The 15128-nt window shown below is 32.0% G+C and overlaps 3 protein-coding genes across 3 annotated transcripts; all 3 read left to right on the top strand.

Moving 5' to 3' along the window:
• The first annotated feature begins 1096 nt into the window (after window positions 1-1096).
• LOC105770346 (zinc finger protein ZAT9) lies at window positions 1097-1714 on the top strand. The gene has a single exon (XM_012591515.2). The coding sequence runs from the start codon at window positions 1097-1099 to the stop codon at window positions 1712-1714; it is 618 nt and encodes a 205-aa protein (XP_012446969.1).
• Window positions 1715-4964: 3250 nt separating this feature from the next.
• Window positions 4965-5810, top strand: LOC105770356 (zinc finger protein ZAT9). The gene has a single exon (XM_012591527.2). The coding sequence runs from the start codon at window positions 4965-4967 to the stop codon at window positions 5808-5810; it is 846 nt and encodes a 281-aa protein (XP_012446981.1).
• Window positions 5811-11827: 6017 nt separating this feature from the next.
• On the top strand, window positions 11828-14881 carry LOC105770367 (QWRF motif-containing protein 7). The gene is made up of 5 exons (XM_012591538.2): window positions 11828-12430; window positions 12847-13083; window positions 13595-13684; window positions 13787-13903; window positions 14519-14881. Exons 1-5 carry the CDS (start codon window positions 11843-11845, stop codon window positions 14591-14593), a joined length of 1107 nt encoding a protein of 368 aa, XP_012446992.1. The 5' UTR covers window positions 11828-11842; the 3' UTR covers window positions 14594-14881.
• Window positions 14882-15128: the final 247 nt, after the last annotated feature.

The following is a 15128-nucleotide window of genomic DNA, read 5'->3' as shown; positions in this document are numbered from 1 at the left end:
CATGTAAAATGTCATTTCCTTATAAACAAAAACTTTTTCTCTCAAAAGATATGATTTAACTACTAATTGAAGACATTTACTTTATAAATTCTGTTAAACCATTTTATACACGTATTAGGCTTTCCAATACTTACTTGCACTGAGTATCTAGCAAACAGTAATTATTAAAACTCGAGTATAAATTCACTAACATTAGCAAGAATTATCTCGACTGCATAATTTGAAAGTTTTGTTCTTAAACAAATAATCTCACAAACTACAGGTTGCGAGTTGATAACTCACATGTGATTAACTTGTAGATGCATCTACCGAATTATATCAAAATATCCACTTGTTGGATAAATGGGCACATATTTCTTTAAAAAAATGTAAGAGATCCAATCTTAACTTTTGCTAGTGAGATTGAATAAATCTTCTTTGAGAACAAACAACACTTGATAAATGAAGAATCTTTCAGGTTCTTTAATAAATTCAATGTAAATTCTCTTTTTGTCACATCATTATTGATCAAGATGGTCTAACCAATCATGTCAACTAAGGGTGTGTTTAGTATTACTTTTAAGAAGCACTTTTCAGACAAAAAAACACTTTTGAGAGGAAAACATTTTTAAACAAGTTGCTGTTTAGCTTCTCCCCAAAAGTATTTTTTTTCTCGAAAATTTTTTTGAGAAGTAATACTAAACGAAGCCTAATTAAACTTTTAGTTTACTATGCATGTGATTAAATAATACTAATGTATATAAATAAATTTAAAATAGAGATAAATTAAAAAATTAATAGATTAGGGTGGGTTTGGTTGGGCGGTGAGTTTACCTGCGGTTAGTGTAAAAACAGTGGTGGCGGTGAGATTAAATACTGTAGCAATACTGTAGCGTGAGACAAAAAGTAAACTAAACGCACTGTACCGCACCGCAGCCAATCGCCCATCTAAACCCAACCTTAGACAAGGTGAGAGTTGCTCCGGACCTTATGTGCTTATGTTCAGATTCGGCAAAGAAAGGCTTAACAATTATATAATAAATAACAATACTAATCTCCCTTCTTCTTTTTAACCCACACTCCTTTGTTCTCGTGTTGTTTCATCTCGCTTACGGCCATGGATCAAAATTCCAGACTATGTACGATCTGTCTCCGAAGATTCTCCAACGGCAAAGCCTTGGGTGCTCACATGAAATCTCACTTTGGTAGATTCTCCTCACCATCTTCTACTTCTTCTTCCAACCCACCTCTTGCTTCCACCAAACATGAACTTTCTACTGAGTCCACCGAGTCTGCTAAGTACCCAACCGGGAAAAGATCTAAAACTCTTCGCAAGTTCTCCTCCAACATGGCGATGACCGGCTCACCATCTGACTCGGTGAGTTCACCTCTCTCTGTTGAAGATGCTGCCCTGTGTCTTTTAATGCTTTCAAGGGATCAACGGAGTAATAATCCAAAACTAACCCAAGGTTATGAAATATCTGATGCTGGTGTGGGTTCTGATAATGAGAAGGATGAAGAAGATGATGAGTTCTTTGGTGCAGCCAAGGTTCACCCAAAGCGCTACAAGTGTGGGACATGCAATAGAACTTTCAGATCTCACCAGGCTTTGGGTGGGCATAGAGCTAGTCACAAACTGAAAAGCAAGAAGATTTCCCAAGAAGAAGAAGATGATGATGAAAATGGCGGTGATGCTACTGATCATAAGATTCATCAACAAAGAACCTATCTTTGAATGCCCGTTTTGTGGGTGTTTCAATGTGGTCAAGCACTTGGTGGCGATAAGAAAATTCATTTCGATTACTTACCACCGATTGCTCGACTTCCATTACGTCGTCGTCTACTGTTCAATCATTCTATCTTAATTTTCTAGCTTAGTTCAGAATCCTATGAATGGTTAATGAAGGTTTTTTTTGTTTGTTTTGTTTTTGTGTATGTACAAAATAGTGCTTCTTTTTGGTTCTTCATTTTACATTGAAACAGTGCCATTTTCTTTTCAATCTTTTTTAGTTCATTCCCTTTCGCAAATTAACTCTTCAATATATAATAAATAATAAAGTATAAGATTTTAAAATAATATATTTATTGTTTTATTAAAATAAGTATTTTTACTAATTTTAAAATTAAATTAAAATTTAATTATGGATGAGAATCTTGATATATAGTATAGACATGAATGTCAACATTTTGTTAGAATAAAAATTCAGCTTGAGGAATTTTGAGAAAAATAAATTGGTTTAAAACAAAACACTAGGCTTCACTGATTTTTTGGGTAAGTGTAATTGATTGCTTAGAAAAGAAATTTTAAAGCTAATTTTTGTTTGCAAGTAGTCTTAAAATTATTGTATTTTTTCTTTTCACTCAAAATATGTTTGGTATAAAATTCGAAATTTTAAAATCCTCGTATTTTAGACCTTTATTCACTCATATATATTTGCATTGTTTCTAAGTATTGAGTCTTTTAATTGATTTTACAACTACTTCTAACATGAGTCTTTTTAGTATTTTAAGCTACTTTATTATTTTTTAGATTCTTTTTTTAATAAGTTTTTCAAGGAATTTTATACGCATTGAACCGAGTTTGAAGAGAAAAGAACAAATTTGGAAACAACTGAGCAAAGAAAGAGTTGGTAAATGAAGATGTGTACATTGCCTTCTGAAGTCACCAAAATGTAAACTTACTAATAATTTAATGACGTTGGATATAATTTATGGTCTAAATTAGGAATGCCCATATTTGTTCTTATATTGTAATTTATCAAATTTTCTTTGATTTAAACCGATACCTTAGTTCAATAATAAAGTTGAGATTATAGCAATTTTAAATTTCTAAGTTCCACTCTCACCTAATTACTTAATTTAGTTAGAGATGAGTTAGTTATTCAGTTCAAGTTGAAATTAGGAAATATTTTTCGGTTCGAAATTAAATTGTATATTGTTATGAAAAGTTAAATTACGATTTTACTATTTTAATAACTTATATTTTTTTTTAATTTAAAAAAAAAACTAAATCAAAATTGTGTCATTTTTAGAAAGGTTAAAGTGCAATTCTATCGTACATTAACTTAAAATTTCATAAATTTTAAAAAGTTAAAAATGATATTTCCTATTTTAAAGGAACCAAAGCCCCTGCCAACTGCCTAACGCCGCCTTTTAACTCTTATAACGATCGATTGTATTAAAACGGTTATAATTTTGGTATACGAATATATAGGAAAAGAAATGGGTAAACTACAAAAATAATCACTTTTGTTTGCCTTAGATTACATTTTAGTCACTTATGTTTGAAATGTAACGTTTTAGTCACTTACGTTAATGTTTTGTTACGAAGTGGTCACTCTACAGTTAAGCTCAATTACCTCCCTAATGGCGATCCTACATGACAGCCCAAATTAAATTGATTTAATTAAAAACCTATTTTCATCCTAACAACCGGAGATCCAAGTTGACATTTAAAACCCATTTGGACTACCATGTAGGACTGTCGTTAGGGGGGTAATGGAGTTTAACGATAGAGTGGCCATTTCATAACAAATGATAATGTAAGTGACTATTTTTGTAGTTTACCCTTATTTTCCTATATATTCGTATACCGAAATTATAACAGTTTCAACACAATCGATCGTTATAATAATTAAAAGGCGGCGTTAGGCAATTTGCAGGGGCTTCAGTTCCTTTAAAATAGGAAATATCGTAAATTTATGAAATTTTAAGTTACTGTACGATAGAATTGCACTTTAACCTTTCTAAAAATGATACAATTTTAATATAGTTTTTTAAAAATTAAAAAACAATATAAGTTATTAAAATGTAACGTAAGACAAACAAAATTGACCATTTTTAGAATTTATCCAAAAAAATTATAAAATGCTGACGTCATATTTAGATAGATATATCCGTTCCAAATGAGTTCGCCTGCTTGTCTTTAACGTAGTCTACTTAGGTAAATATCTCATCATTTAGATTTTGTTTTTGCATGCCAAATAGGGCAGTCAAACTCATTAATTACCCTTCTTTTTTAACTTTTAATTGGTATGAATACCAGCTAAGCCTAAAAATCTATCCATAATTACCTTCCATTTTAACTCTCTACACAAAACCTACCTTATATATCTCAATTTCTTATAATTTTGGATCAACATTTATTGTCCCATTTTATTTAAAATCACAATTATACCCTTGTTATTATTTCTTTTATTTTTAATTACAACCTAATAAAATTTATATTTACTTGTTTAGAATTTATTTCGACCGTACTAATACTTTTTTATAGTAATTAATATTTTAAAAACACAACATAGGGAATTACGATGTAGTTACAAGACAAGAGACACTTTTATTCAATTACTCCGTACATCATTTTATGTAAACGTAAGTAATTATCATTATTTAGAAAGTTTTAACAGAAAAGAAATCGATTAGAATAATAATTATAACGGTTTTTAAACATAAGCTTAAAAGCCCGTGTTCAAATCTCGCTCTATCTAAACTATGTTTGAGGTCAATTCATATTTATTTTTGTTTACGTTATGTCATATGCGGAGTTTGCATAGATTCATTCTATTATAAGTCGAGATTTATTCTAACTATCAACTTAATTGTACTTTATAATAGTTTCCGATTATAGTTACTTGAATATATTCTTCGTAATTGAATACATTTTCATCCAATTTTAAGAAAATAAGCAAATATTTTCAAATATAATATTTTTCTTTAAAAGAATAGAAAATTATTTCCTCATAAAATAGAAAATTATTTTCAAGGTTGTTTTAAGTTATAATTTATTTTTATAAATAAATAAATAAAATAAAAAATAGAGATAAATAAAATAAATTAGGCAAGGTGAGAGTGGCTGTGTGTGCTGATGTTCTGATTTGGCAAAGAAAGGCTTAACAAATTATATAAATAAATAACAATACCTAGTCACCCTTCGTTCTTTTAACCCACACTCCTTTGTTTTCGTGTTCTTCATCTGGATTACGGCCATGGACCAATATCCCAAAGCATGTAGGATCTGTGACCGAAGATTCTCCAATGGCAAAGCCTTGGGTGTTCACATGAGATTTCACTTTCCTAATTTCTCCATTCCACCTTCTTCTTCTTCTTCCAATCCTCCTCTTTCTTCACTGACTTCCACCAAACATGAACTTTCTACTGACTCCACCGAGTCTCCTGAGAACCCATCTGGGAAAAGATCTAAACAACTTCCCAAGTTCTCCTCCGACATGGCGATGAACGACTCACCATCTGACTCGGTGAGCTCACCTTTCTCTATGGAAGATGCTGCCCTGTGTCTTCTAATGCTTTCAAGGACTGAACGGACTGACAATCCAAAACTAACCCAAGGTAACGAAATATCTGATCATGGTGCGGGTTTTGATTACGAGAAGGATGAAGAAGACGGTGAGTTCTTTACTGCGGCCAAGGCTCACCCAAAGTGCTACAAGTGTGAGACATGCAATATAACTTTCAGATCTCACCAGGCTTTGGGTGGGCATACAGCTAGTCACAATTTCAAAAACAAGAAGATTGCCCAAGAAGAAGAAGCTGAAAATGGTGGTGACGCTACTGATCATAAGATCCATCAACAAAGAATCTTTGAATGCGAGTTCTGTGATAGGGTGTTTCAATCGGGTCAAGCACTGGGTGGCCATAAGAAAATTCATTTTGGTTACTCACCATCGGTTACTCATAATAGGATTTCCATTAAGTTTAAGCCTACTGTTCAACCATTCGATCTTAATTTACCACCTTCAGAACAAGATGACGATGAAGTTAGCCTAGCTCAGAATACAGTGCCTCAGCCCTCCATCTATGACAAAGCTATATGAATGGTAAATGGAGTTGTGTTTGCGTATAAACTATAACTTCATTTTACATTCAAACAGTGGGCTCTTTCTTTTTACTCAGTTTAGACACAGTGGTTAGTTTATTTCAGGTCTCTTTTAGCAAATGAGCTTTTATCTTTTACTGTACTGGTAATGTATTTGTTGTTTTAATACAGGGTCTGATTCAAGGAAAATTTCATATGATTTTCTTTGTTTCTATGGTCATGCTAAGTTATATAATACAATATTAATCATGAAATGATTGGAAACCTTTTCTTGTTTTTTGTTTGGATACTCAAAGATTACCTTTGCTTTGTACTGATGATAATGAAGTCAAATATATATCCATGTATGTATGTATGTTGGGATAAATTTATGTGTTCTCTAGGGCTAGCCTATAATGTGGCATTTTGTGGAGTACCATGGAAAGAAATAGAAATCCATGGAGGGGATTAGGTAGAGTAGGTACTAGGTTTATGATTCATGATGATGATCTTCTTAGTATCAGGCCCTATAATTAATCTCTACGGTGACTGTCTATTTGAGTTGGGTAATACCTACATAAGTTTCCCTATTTCTGTTTACTCAGATTTTCTCTAACTCTTCCAAAAAAAAAAACAAAACACAGATTGAATCAAAAATTAATCGGTGTACCAATATAGATAAAGAAAATAAATCAATATTTAAGTTACTCGTTTGAAATCGATAAAAAATCGGATTGAAAAAAACTTAATTGATTATTATTAGATTAATAGTCGAATCGATCGCATTGATTCATCAATTTAATCACTAATTCGACTTTTAAAACATTTCGCTATAACCCAGGTCTATTTTTAAAATTCTTTCCTACAAGAAGTTGAGAAATTTCATTTCCTTTAAGTAGGAAAAGAATTGATTTTAAAAAGTTTTAAGATTCAAATTTTAGTATTTTCTAGACATATTATATAATTTTGCTCCATTATCTGAAAGAAGTTAGGAAGAAGGGCAGTATGTTTTATTTTAGTTTAAAGTTATAATAAAAACGATATTGTTAAAAATGACCATGTGTATTATATCAACTAATTCAAGTTTAAATATTAAAAAACGACATTGTTAAAAAGAATAATTATAAACCATAAATCAAACATAGAAATTATCTTAGTTCTAAATAGAAAACTATAATATCGTGGTTGATTAAGGATGTGAGTTACTTTCACACTATAAAATTGAAGATAATAATTCTCAATTATTTTTCATTCTTATTTGATCCACTATCGGTGGAGTTAAAAAAACTCCACAAGCACAGGTGAAATTTTGTCACATATTCTGAGGGAATATTAAAAAAATTAAAATAGATACATGTCAAGTACAAAATATTGGTTCCGGAGTTAAAAAAACTCCACTAACAATGGCCAGATTACTAACCCTCATTCAATGTCACAAAGGTAAGCAAAATTGCAAAAAAGAAGAAGAAAGAAAGACCAAATTAACCTATGTGTAATATGTTGATGGTTAATTTTTTTAGAATAAATATTAAATTGACACAATGTACAATTATTGAAGGTTAAAGTTGCTACTAAGTCAATTTTAAAAGTTGACAACGTATCTTTCTTTTAGTAATTTCACGGTTAGTGACAAAAAAAAGAAAAGAAAAGAAAAACAAATAACTGAATGACCATTTTATAAACTTTCATAATTAAATGACCAAAAAATATTAATAATTAAGTGACTATCAATATAATTTATCCTTGGTACTACAATTTTCTGCTTGTACCCAACTTTTGATGATTTAAAATAAGGAGCAAATGTTATAAAAAAAGTATAACATTTATTACGTGCCAATTTAGCCAAAAATGGGGTTTTTTCTCTAAAATTTAAAGTTATTTTTATAAATAAAAACCTACCATAATAAACCATAATAATTTTTATGATTAAGTCCTTGCCATATAGGTTCGTTTGGTTACCTGGCCAATAGTTATTGCCCACCATTTGATAAAAAATATTGAATTAAAAAAAAAAAAACAAAGCAATATTCTAAATTTGACAAAAAATCGAAAGTTTTTAGCCTACAATTGCCTATTAAGTAACTAAAAAATGGTTGGTGGGGATGATGTTATTTATTTGTGAAATCTCACATTAATGACTACAGGATTTCTTGCCAAGTTTTTCTGAAAATGCAGCTTTTCTCATCATAATTAATGAATTAATGAACATAACCCAAATGATCAAATTTGCAAACAAAGACCATGGTGTCATTTAATGTAAAATAGTGTTTTTAAGTTGATAGTTATTTTCTTAAAATTAAACCCATCTCTAATATTATATATACGAAGTCAACTCTTAATATTTTTATGATCTTGAAAATTAAAGGGTAGGTCTCTTTTGGGATTCTTTTTCAGTAGTAAGGTAAATGTTGGAGTTGGCTGCTTAAATCCCACACCGAAAGTGGGAAAAATTATGCGGCCTCAACCATTGTATAAATAACGGCTTTTAGCCTCTCTTTTAGGACAACTAACTTTTCTGCACCCTTTCAAATGCTTCTAAGGGTTAGTTTAAAAAGTGATTAAGTAATTACTTACCAGTAAATGTAATTAAGTTGTTAACACTGCTTGTAGACTATTTAGAGAAAACTGCTTTTGAAAGTCAAATTTTTTTTTGTTTAGTATTCATTTTACCTTAAAAGTGCTTTTCATGTCACTACTAAATACAACTCAATTATATATTTTAGAAATCCTTTTAATTAAGAGTTTCATTAGTTTATAAACTGTTTCGTATTAGTGAAGTTATCGTTGTGTTTAAGGACGTAGACAATATGTTGAATTTTTGTAAATTTGATGTTTTGTTCTTTTATCATTTTATTTCTACTTATTGATTTTTCTGTTACATTTTGATATTTATTAGTAATTTGTTGGGTTAATCCGCTCTACTTGGATAGTTTCAATTTGCTTTTGGTGTTTAGTAGTGAAGCTATATTCGTGTGACATATTACCCGGCATCCTCGAAAATTGATATCAGAGCCTTGAGAAAGAAGTGTTAATTTTCTTAATATGCTCTGTGGTAGAGGTGTTCATGGGCCGGGCCCAAAAAATTTTCGGCCCGGGTCCTAGGCCCGGGCCCGGCCCGGAACGGCCCGTTTTTTAAATAAATACCAAAAATTTATTTTAAAAATTAAAATTAAAATTTAAAAAAATATTTTAAAAATATTTTAAAATTAAAAAAAGTTAAAAAAGTATTTTAAAAAAATTTTAAAATTAAAAAAATTAAAAAAAAGTATTTTAAAAGTATTTTAAAGTTAAAAAATAAAAAATAAAAATAAAATATTTATTATTCGGGCCGGGCCCGGGCCAAAAAAGTAGTGCCCGAGGCCCGGCCCGTTTTTTAATCGGGCCTCGTTTTTTTGCCCAAGCCCATATTTCGGGCCTATATTTTTACCCAAACCCTCCCATATTTCGGGCGGGCCGTCAGGCCGGGCCGGGCCGCCCGGCCTATGAACACCTCTACTCTGTGGTTGTAGCATTGTCTAATCTTTCACATTAGAAAGGAAAGTTTCACTATTGGAGTTTCTAGCGAAAACTTTTATTCAATCAAATTGTTCGAAAAATATAAGTATATGTAGATGAAAATACTAAACTTAGGAAACTATATTTAACAAAAAAAAAAAAAAGGATTAGAGGTGTTTGATCATTGTTCAATCCTGAAGGTTACTTTATATGGGTCGTGTTATAAATGCCTTGGCTAAGCCTATTGACGGTCGGGGTGAAATTTCAACTTCTAAATCTCGGTTAATTGAATTTCCTTCTCCAGGTATAATTTCAAGACGTTCCATTTATGAGCCTCTTCAAACATGACTTATTGTTATTGGTTCGATGGTCCCTATAAGACGTAGTCAGTGAGAATTAATTATTGGGGATAAACAGACTGGTAAAACAATAGTTGCCACGAATACGATTCTCAATCAACAATGGCAAAATGTAATATGTGTTTATGTAGCTATTGGTTCTTCTGTGGCTCAGGTAATGACCACTTTCCAAGAAAGAGGATGCGATGGAGTACAGCATTGTGGTAGCCAAAATGGTGGATTTCCTAGCTACATTATAGTAGCTCGCTCCTTATATAGGAGCTGCTTTGGTTGAATAATTTATGTATCGTAAACGACACACTTTAATCATTTATGATGATCTTTCCAAGCAAGCACAGACTTATCACCAAGTGTCTCTTCTATCACGAAAACCGCTGAGTTGTGAAGCTTATCTGTGAGATGTTTTTTATTTGTATTTGCGCCTTTTAAAAAGAACCGCTAAATTAAGTTCTCAATTAATCATGTGTGGTATTTCGAGACTGATATTCGTGACTCATGACTGGTAATAGATTGTGCCTATCTAATTTTCATGAGAATCATGAAGGAACTGTGGCAGCTGGTAAAAGAAAGGGACAAATCCTTGGAAAAGGAGTCCTAAATATTGAAGGCATTTAAAAAGCTTTAGAATGTCTTCTTGGTAGAAGGATCAAAAGCCAATGTCATCGATATCAGTCAACTGTGTAACCAACAAATGCTTGTTAAATCCATAAAGAATAAATGCCTGATAGCCAATAAGACAGATGAACTAGTGTTGGAAGGGACCAAGAGTTTTGGTAATTGCTAAAAGCTGACCAGACAAACGAAGTGTAACAAAGCAAGTACCTCTGAGCTTGAAATGTGGTATGAGAAGTTGGGACATGTGCATTACAAAGGGTTGCAAAAATGTATCTCATACATTTTGAGTTGAAACAGCGGACACTACAATTCATGTAATCAATAAAGCCTTATTGAGATAAAAAACAACGGTGACTCTATACAAAATGAGGAGAGGAATGAGGCCTACTGTCAAATACTTCCATGTTCTTGAAAGCACATGTTATATCTTGAGAGATCGAGCGTATCAAGGAAAGGTCAATGTAAAAAATGATAAAGGGATTTTCTTGGGCTACTCCAACAACAACAAGGCTTATAGAGTCTATAACAAGCATGCTCAAATAGTGGAGTCTATTAACGTTGTTGTGAAAAATGGAACCACCAGACTGACCCTTGAAGATGAAGATTTGACACAACTAGATATAAAAGCAGTTGCTACTGCTCCTGACGAAACCGCGTCACAGGAACTAATTGCAAAGGAACAAGTAGATAGTGATGTTAATGAGGAGAATGTTGAAATGGATGATCTTTCCTAACCCCAACAATCTTCAAGGGTGAGAAAAGATCGCTACATAGATGATGCGTCACTGCCAACACACCAAGCAAATTTTACTGGTCATGGCTCTGAGTATAGCCACTAACTTCATGGTCATTGACACATAGATATTCAACTCTAAGAATTGGAAAATATTGAGATCATGTTTGGTTTCATGCCTCACGTAGTATTTTTTTTTTCTATTTTTTAATTTGTAGCTTTTTTTTTCCTTGTAATTTTGCCTTTGGATGCCAAAAAGGACAAAAAAAAAATCTAAGAATACTTATTCAAATTAAACCATCTATATTAAAAATGAACATGTTAATGTTTGTGTTGAAGTTGAAGATGTTAAAACAATTTTCCGATCTTCAATCAATATTAAATAATTGAATTGATTATGTAATGGAAATTATAGAGTGGAATTCAGACAGCCAAGTAGGTAGTAGATATTATTTAATCCACTTCAATATTATTAATAATTATAATATAGTATGTGTTGTAGATATGATATTGATTATAAAATTGTATGTATGGTAGATTAATGAATAAGATATATAAGAAATAATTAAATTTTCTGAGGTCGTAAATAATATTCCTTGTTCGTGGAAGCCTTGACGTGAGGGAAAATAGTCTTCGCTTCACCTACCTTCCTTACTGCACTATTGTCATGCATTTCACATACATATATATCTATATATTCCTCATCAACGTGCCATCAACTTATACTTCCATTAATGTATTTTAAACTGCTGCAATGCAATTTAAACCATGGATTTGCAATTTCTCTATAAAACCCTATTCACTTAATCTCTAAGCAAACACATCTCATCTGAACATAAAATTTGTAACATGGAAACGTCATTGACGACGCGCCGCCATCAGTCGGAGGCAAGGTCCGTATCTCCACACCTACTGCGGAGTCGAAGTGGAACCTCAGCCCTAAACAGGGCACCGCCGGTGATGAACTCGACCCAAAGCTCGGCTCACAGGTCAAAGTCGACGACAAGGTCATCAAGAACCCTAAGAAATGGAGAGAACATTAACCCCACCACCACCAACATGCAAAAGAAGCCTAACCATCAAGAGGGTAGAGATGGGGTGGTTAGGTTCATGCAGCAGCGTGGCAGTGGCGGTGCAATAAAGGGATCAAAATCAGTGACGAGCTCTCCATCAGCATGGGCATTGTCTCCAGGTAGGTCTTCGCCGTTGATGGTAGGAATGGAGCCACAAGGATCTTGTGGGTCGACGACTGAGGTAAAGGCTAAGTACTCCAAAGGTGTAAGTGGGTTTTTAAAGTATTTCAGGCAAAAGAAGGTGTCGCCTATTCGAGAAGAAGAGTATCATCAGTTTCGAGTTTTTTATAATAGGATGTTGCAGTGGAGGTTTGTGAATGCTAGAGCTGAAGTTGCCACGAACGCTGTGAATACAGATGCACAGGTACGTATACATATATATAATATATATTTTTAAATTTTATACGTTCTTTCTAGTAAATTTTGAACCAAACCCAAAACTCCTATCCAATTCAAATTGACGTAAACTCGAAATGACTTAAACACGAATCAGCCTTAAAAACTCGACTAAAAAACTCAATCAGTGCAAAGTCAAAATGATCCAAGTTTAAAATTCAACTTGACTAAATTTAGATTAAACCAATCCAAAACCTACTCAATTCTCCCGAACTTAAAAAACTCTATTGATGAGTTCAACTAGTTTGAACACAAAATGTTCCAAACTAAAAATATCTCCGACTTGAAATGATTCGAAAATATTAATACTCAAAATACAAATTAATTTGATTCAAAACTAACCCGAGTAATTGATTATGTTGTTTCCAATATTTGATTTTTCAGGATAAATTGTTTGGTGTGTGGCTAAGAATCCTAAAGATAAGAAACTCTACTTTAGAAAAGAGAATTCAACTTGAGAAGCTGATACATGAGATCAAACTACATCAAATTGTCGGTCCACAGTTATGTGTACTAAATGAGTGCGCGAAATTGGAGGCCAAAAATTACGAAGCTGTTAGCCGGGTGATTCGTAAACTCTCAGCAGTCCTAGTTAGAGTCCCTCTTAATCAAGATGCCAAGGTATATATTGTATTATGATTCTAGTAGTCTAATTACACTTTCAGGTTCTATATTTATTGCATATTTAAATTTTAATTTTTTTTTATATTATAATTGGTGAAAGAAATTTCGTTGAATTGGATTATACGGTATTCTTAAAATAATATTAAAAAGTCACATATAGCTAACATCACACGTCTGGAAAGCTACATATGGAAATAAAAATTTGAGTTTGAAATTGTAATGTTTCAAATTCTGAATATGAGGTTATAAGGTTCTTCGTTATAGTGAAAATTGGTTTTTTTTTTTTAAACATGGCTTCCATGCGGCTTTAAATTAGTCATGTGATTGACTAAAAAGTGAAGAGATTAAATTTCGAGGTTAAAAGTGGAAGAACTAAATTGTATATGTTCAAAGAGTATAGGGACTAGAAGCGAAATTAGACTTATATATATATCCATATATCTTATTAATTAGCTAGCATTGGTTGATTATAAGAAGAAAAAATGTTGAACCAGTAGAGTGCATGCAGGTAGATGTGGAGTCTCTCTATGAAGCTGTAAGTGCAGCCATTGCAGCCATGGATGGCATAGAAGCAACTATTATAAACATCTTCTCACAGGTTGGTTTTACATATATAATTAAATTGTGGGTATTAAAGTAATTGGCACTTGTATAAATTTCATTTCTATATATCTAATTGTAATTATGTGAGTGGAAGCAGCCGGTGGAGAAAATGCTGTATATGGTTACTGAGCTTATAAGCATGGTGGAACAAGAAAAACAGTGCTTGGAAGAAATGGAGAAAGTTATCACCTTGGTTCCTCCAAAAAACATATTGGTGCGCTCTTTAATAATTTACCCTTTGATTATTTGCTCATATTATAATTATGTTGAATGTTTTTCTATGTATCTCAAATGAGTTAATTCTGTGTATTTATATGATACGGTCATAGTTCATAGATATGATATGCTAGGTAGATTTTCATGTATGATGATACGTACTTTACTTTAAGATTAATACGTGTATATTTAAAGTGGATTCGCGTACACTGGGTTAGCACCATGTGTAGGCGAACCCATATTACGCATCCTCATCTAGAGCTCACCCATATACGAGCATTATGCATGTACGAACTCATACAAAATACGGGTAAAGACTCGACAAGCTAACTGGTTAATGAGTTAATAATGATTAGTATCATATCATGATTATAATTGAAGTGTAACTGAAGAACATATACACTAATTACCATGCATTGATTTAATTTAATTTCAAAATTTTCGAGTTTAAAGTTAATATTGAATTGAAATTATTTCACGTTCCTTGAAACATTTTATGTTGAGATTATTCGAGTTTGTCAATAAATAAATCATGTAGAGACCAAAAGCATTGAATAATTAGCCATTCCTCCTAAGGTCTTAATTTGTGTAATTACAAATGTTTCCTAAGCAGGTGTCTGAGCAGAGTCTACGTGTGCATCTTATCCAAGCAGCTAAGGAGTCAAGGAAAGGTCAAACTCCTCACTGAAAAATTCATCTCATAAATTAAAAAAAAAAAGAAAAAGAAAAACAAAGGCATATGTAAAAGCAGAGTAGCAGTTGCTTGAGTCTTAACTCGATTGGTACAAGTATTGTTGCTAATGTAAGAGGACGTAGGTTTGAATTCGTTGAAACGCATTATCCTCTTATTTGTAGGTTAAAGAAGAATTATGAGTAATTTTAAGCATTACGTAAAAAAAAAGAAAAAGAAAACAAATATGATCAGAAGTTTAATCTCGATGTTATACTTGCACATATTTTTTGAACTTTTTAAGACACTAGGCCAAACAAAAATGGGTTACATAGATTATTTTGGTATGCTTCAACCTTGATGTTAATCAACCCTCTAATCTATTTTAATTGTACATGTTAGTTGAATGAGTAGAATTAATTTGGAGTTAAATCGATTCAAATAAAATTAATATAGTTTTTATTTAAATAATTATCCATTATAGTTTAAGTTACGTGGGAAAAGTCATTTACTTCATCTTTGTATGAATTTGAGCCATTTCAATTCGTTTATT

This window comes from Gossypium raimondii, chromosome 7 (genome assembly GCF_025698545.1).
Source record: "Gossypium raimondii isolate GPD5lz chromosome 7, ASM2569854v1, whole genome shotgun sequence".
Classification (NCBI taxonomy): Eukaryota; Viridiplantae; Streptophyta; class Magnoliopsida; order Malvales; family Malvaceae; genus Gossypium; species Gossypium raimondii.
The sequence above is the reverse complement of the archived record's forward strand: the minus strand, read 5'-3'. Positions and strand labels throughout refer to the sequence as shown.

Bases quoted from the DNA above. Each gene is read 5' to 3' on its own strand.
- LOC105770367 (XM_012591538.2), top strand. From the start codon at position 11,843: ATGGAAACGTCATTGACGACGCGCCGCCATCAGTCGGAGGCAAGGTCC. The intron at 13,084-13,594 runs GTATATATTGTA...GAGTGCATGCAG, and splicing joins CTCTTAATCAAGATGCCAAG to GTAGATGTGGAGTCTCTCTA. The intron at 13,685-13,786 runs GTTGGTTTTACA...GAGTGGAAGCAG, and splicing joins TTATAAACATCTTCTCACAG to CCGGTGGAGAAAATGCTGTA.
- LOC105770346 (XM_012591515.2), top strand. From the start codon at position 1,097: ATGGATCAAAATTCCAGACTATGTACGATCTGTCTCCGAAGATTCTCC.
- LOC105770356 (XM_012591527.2), top strand. From the start codon at position 4,965: ATGGACCAATATCCCAAAGCATGTAGGATCTGTGACCGAAGATTCTCC.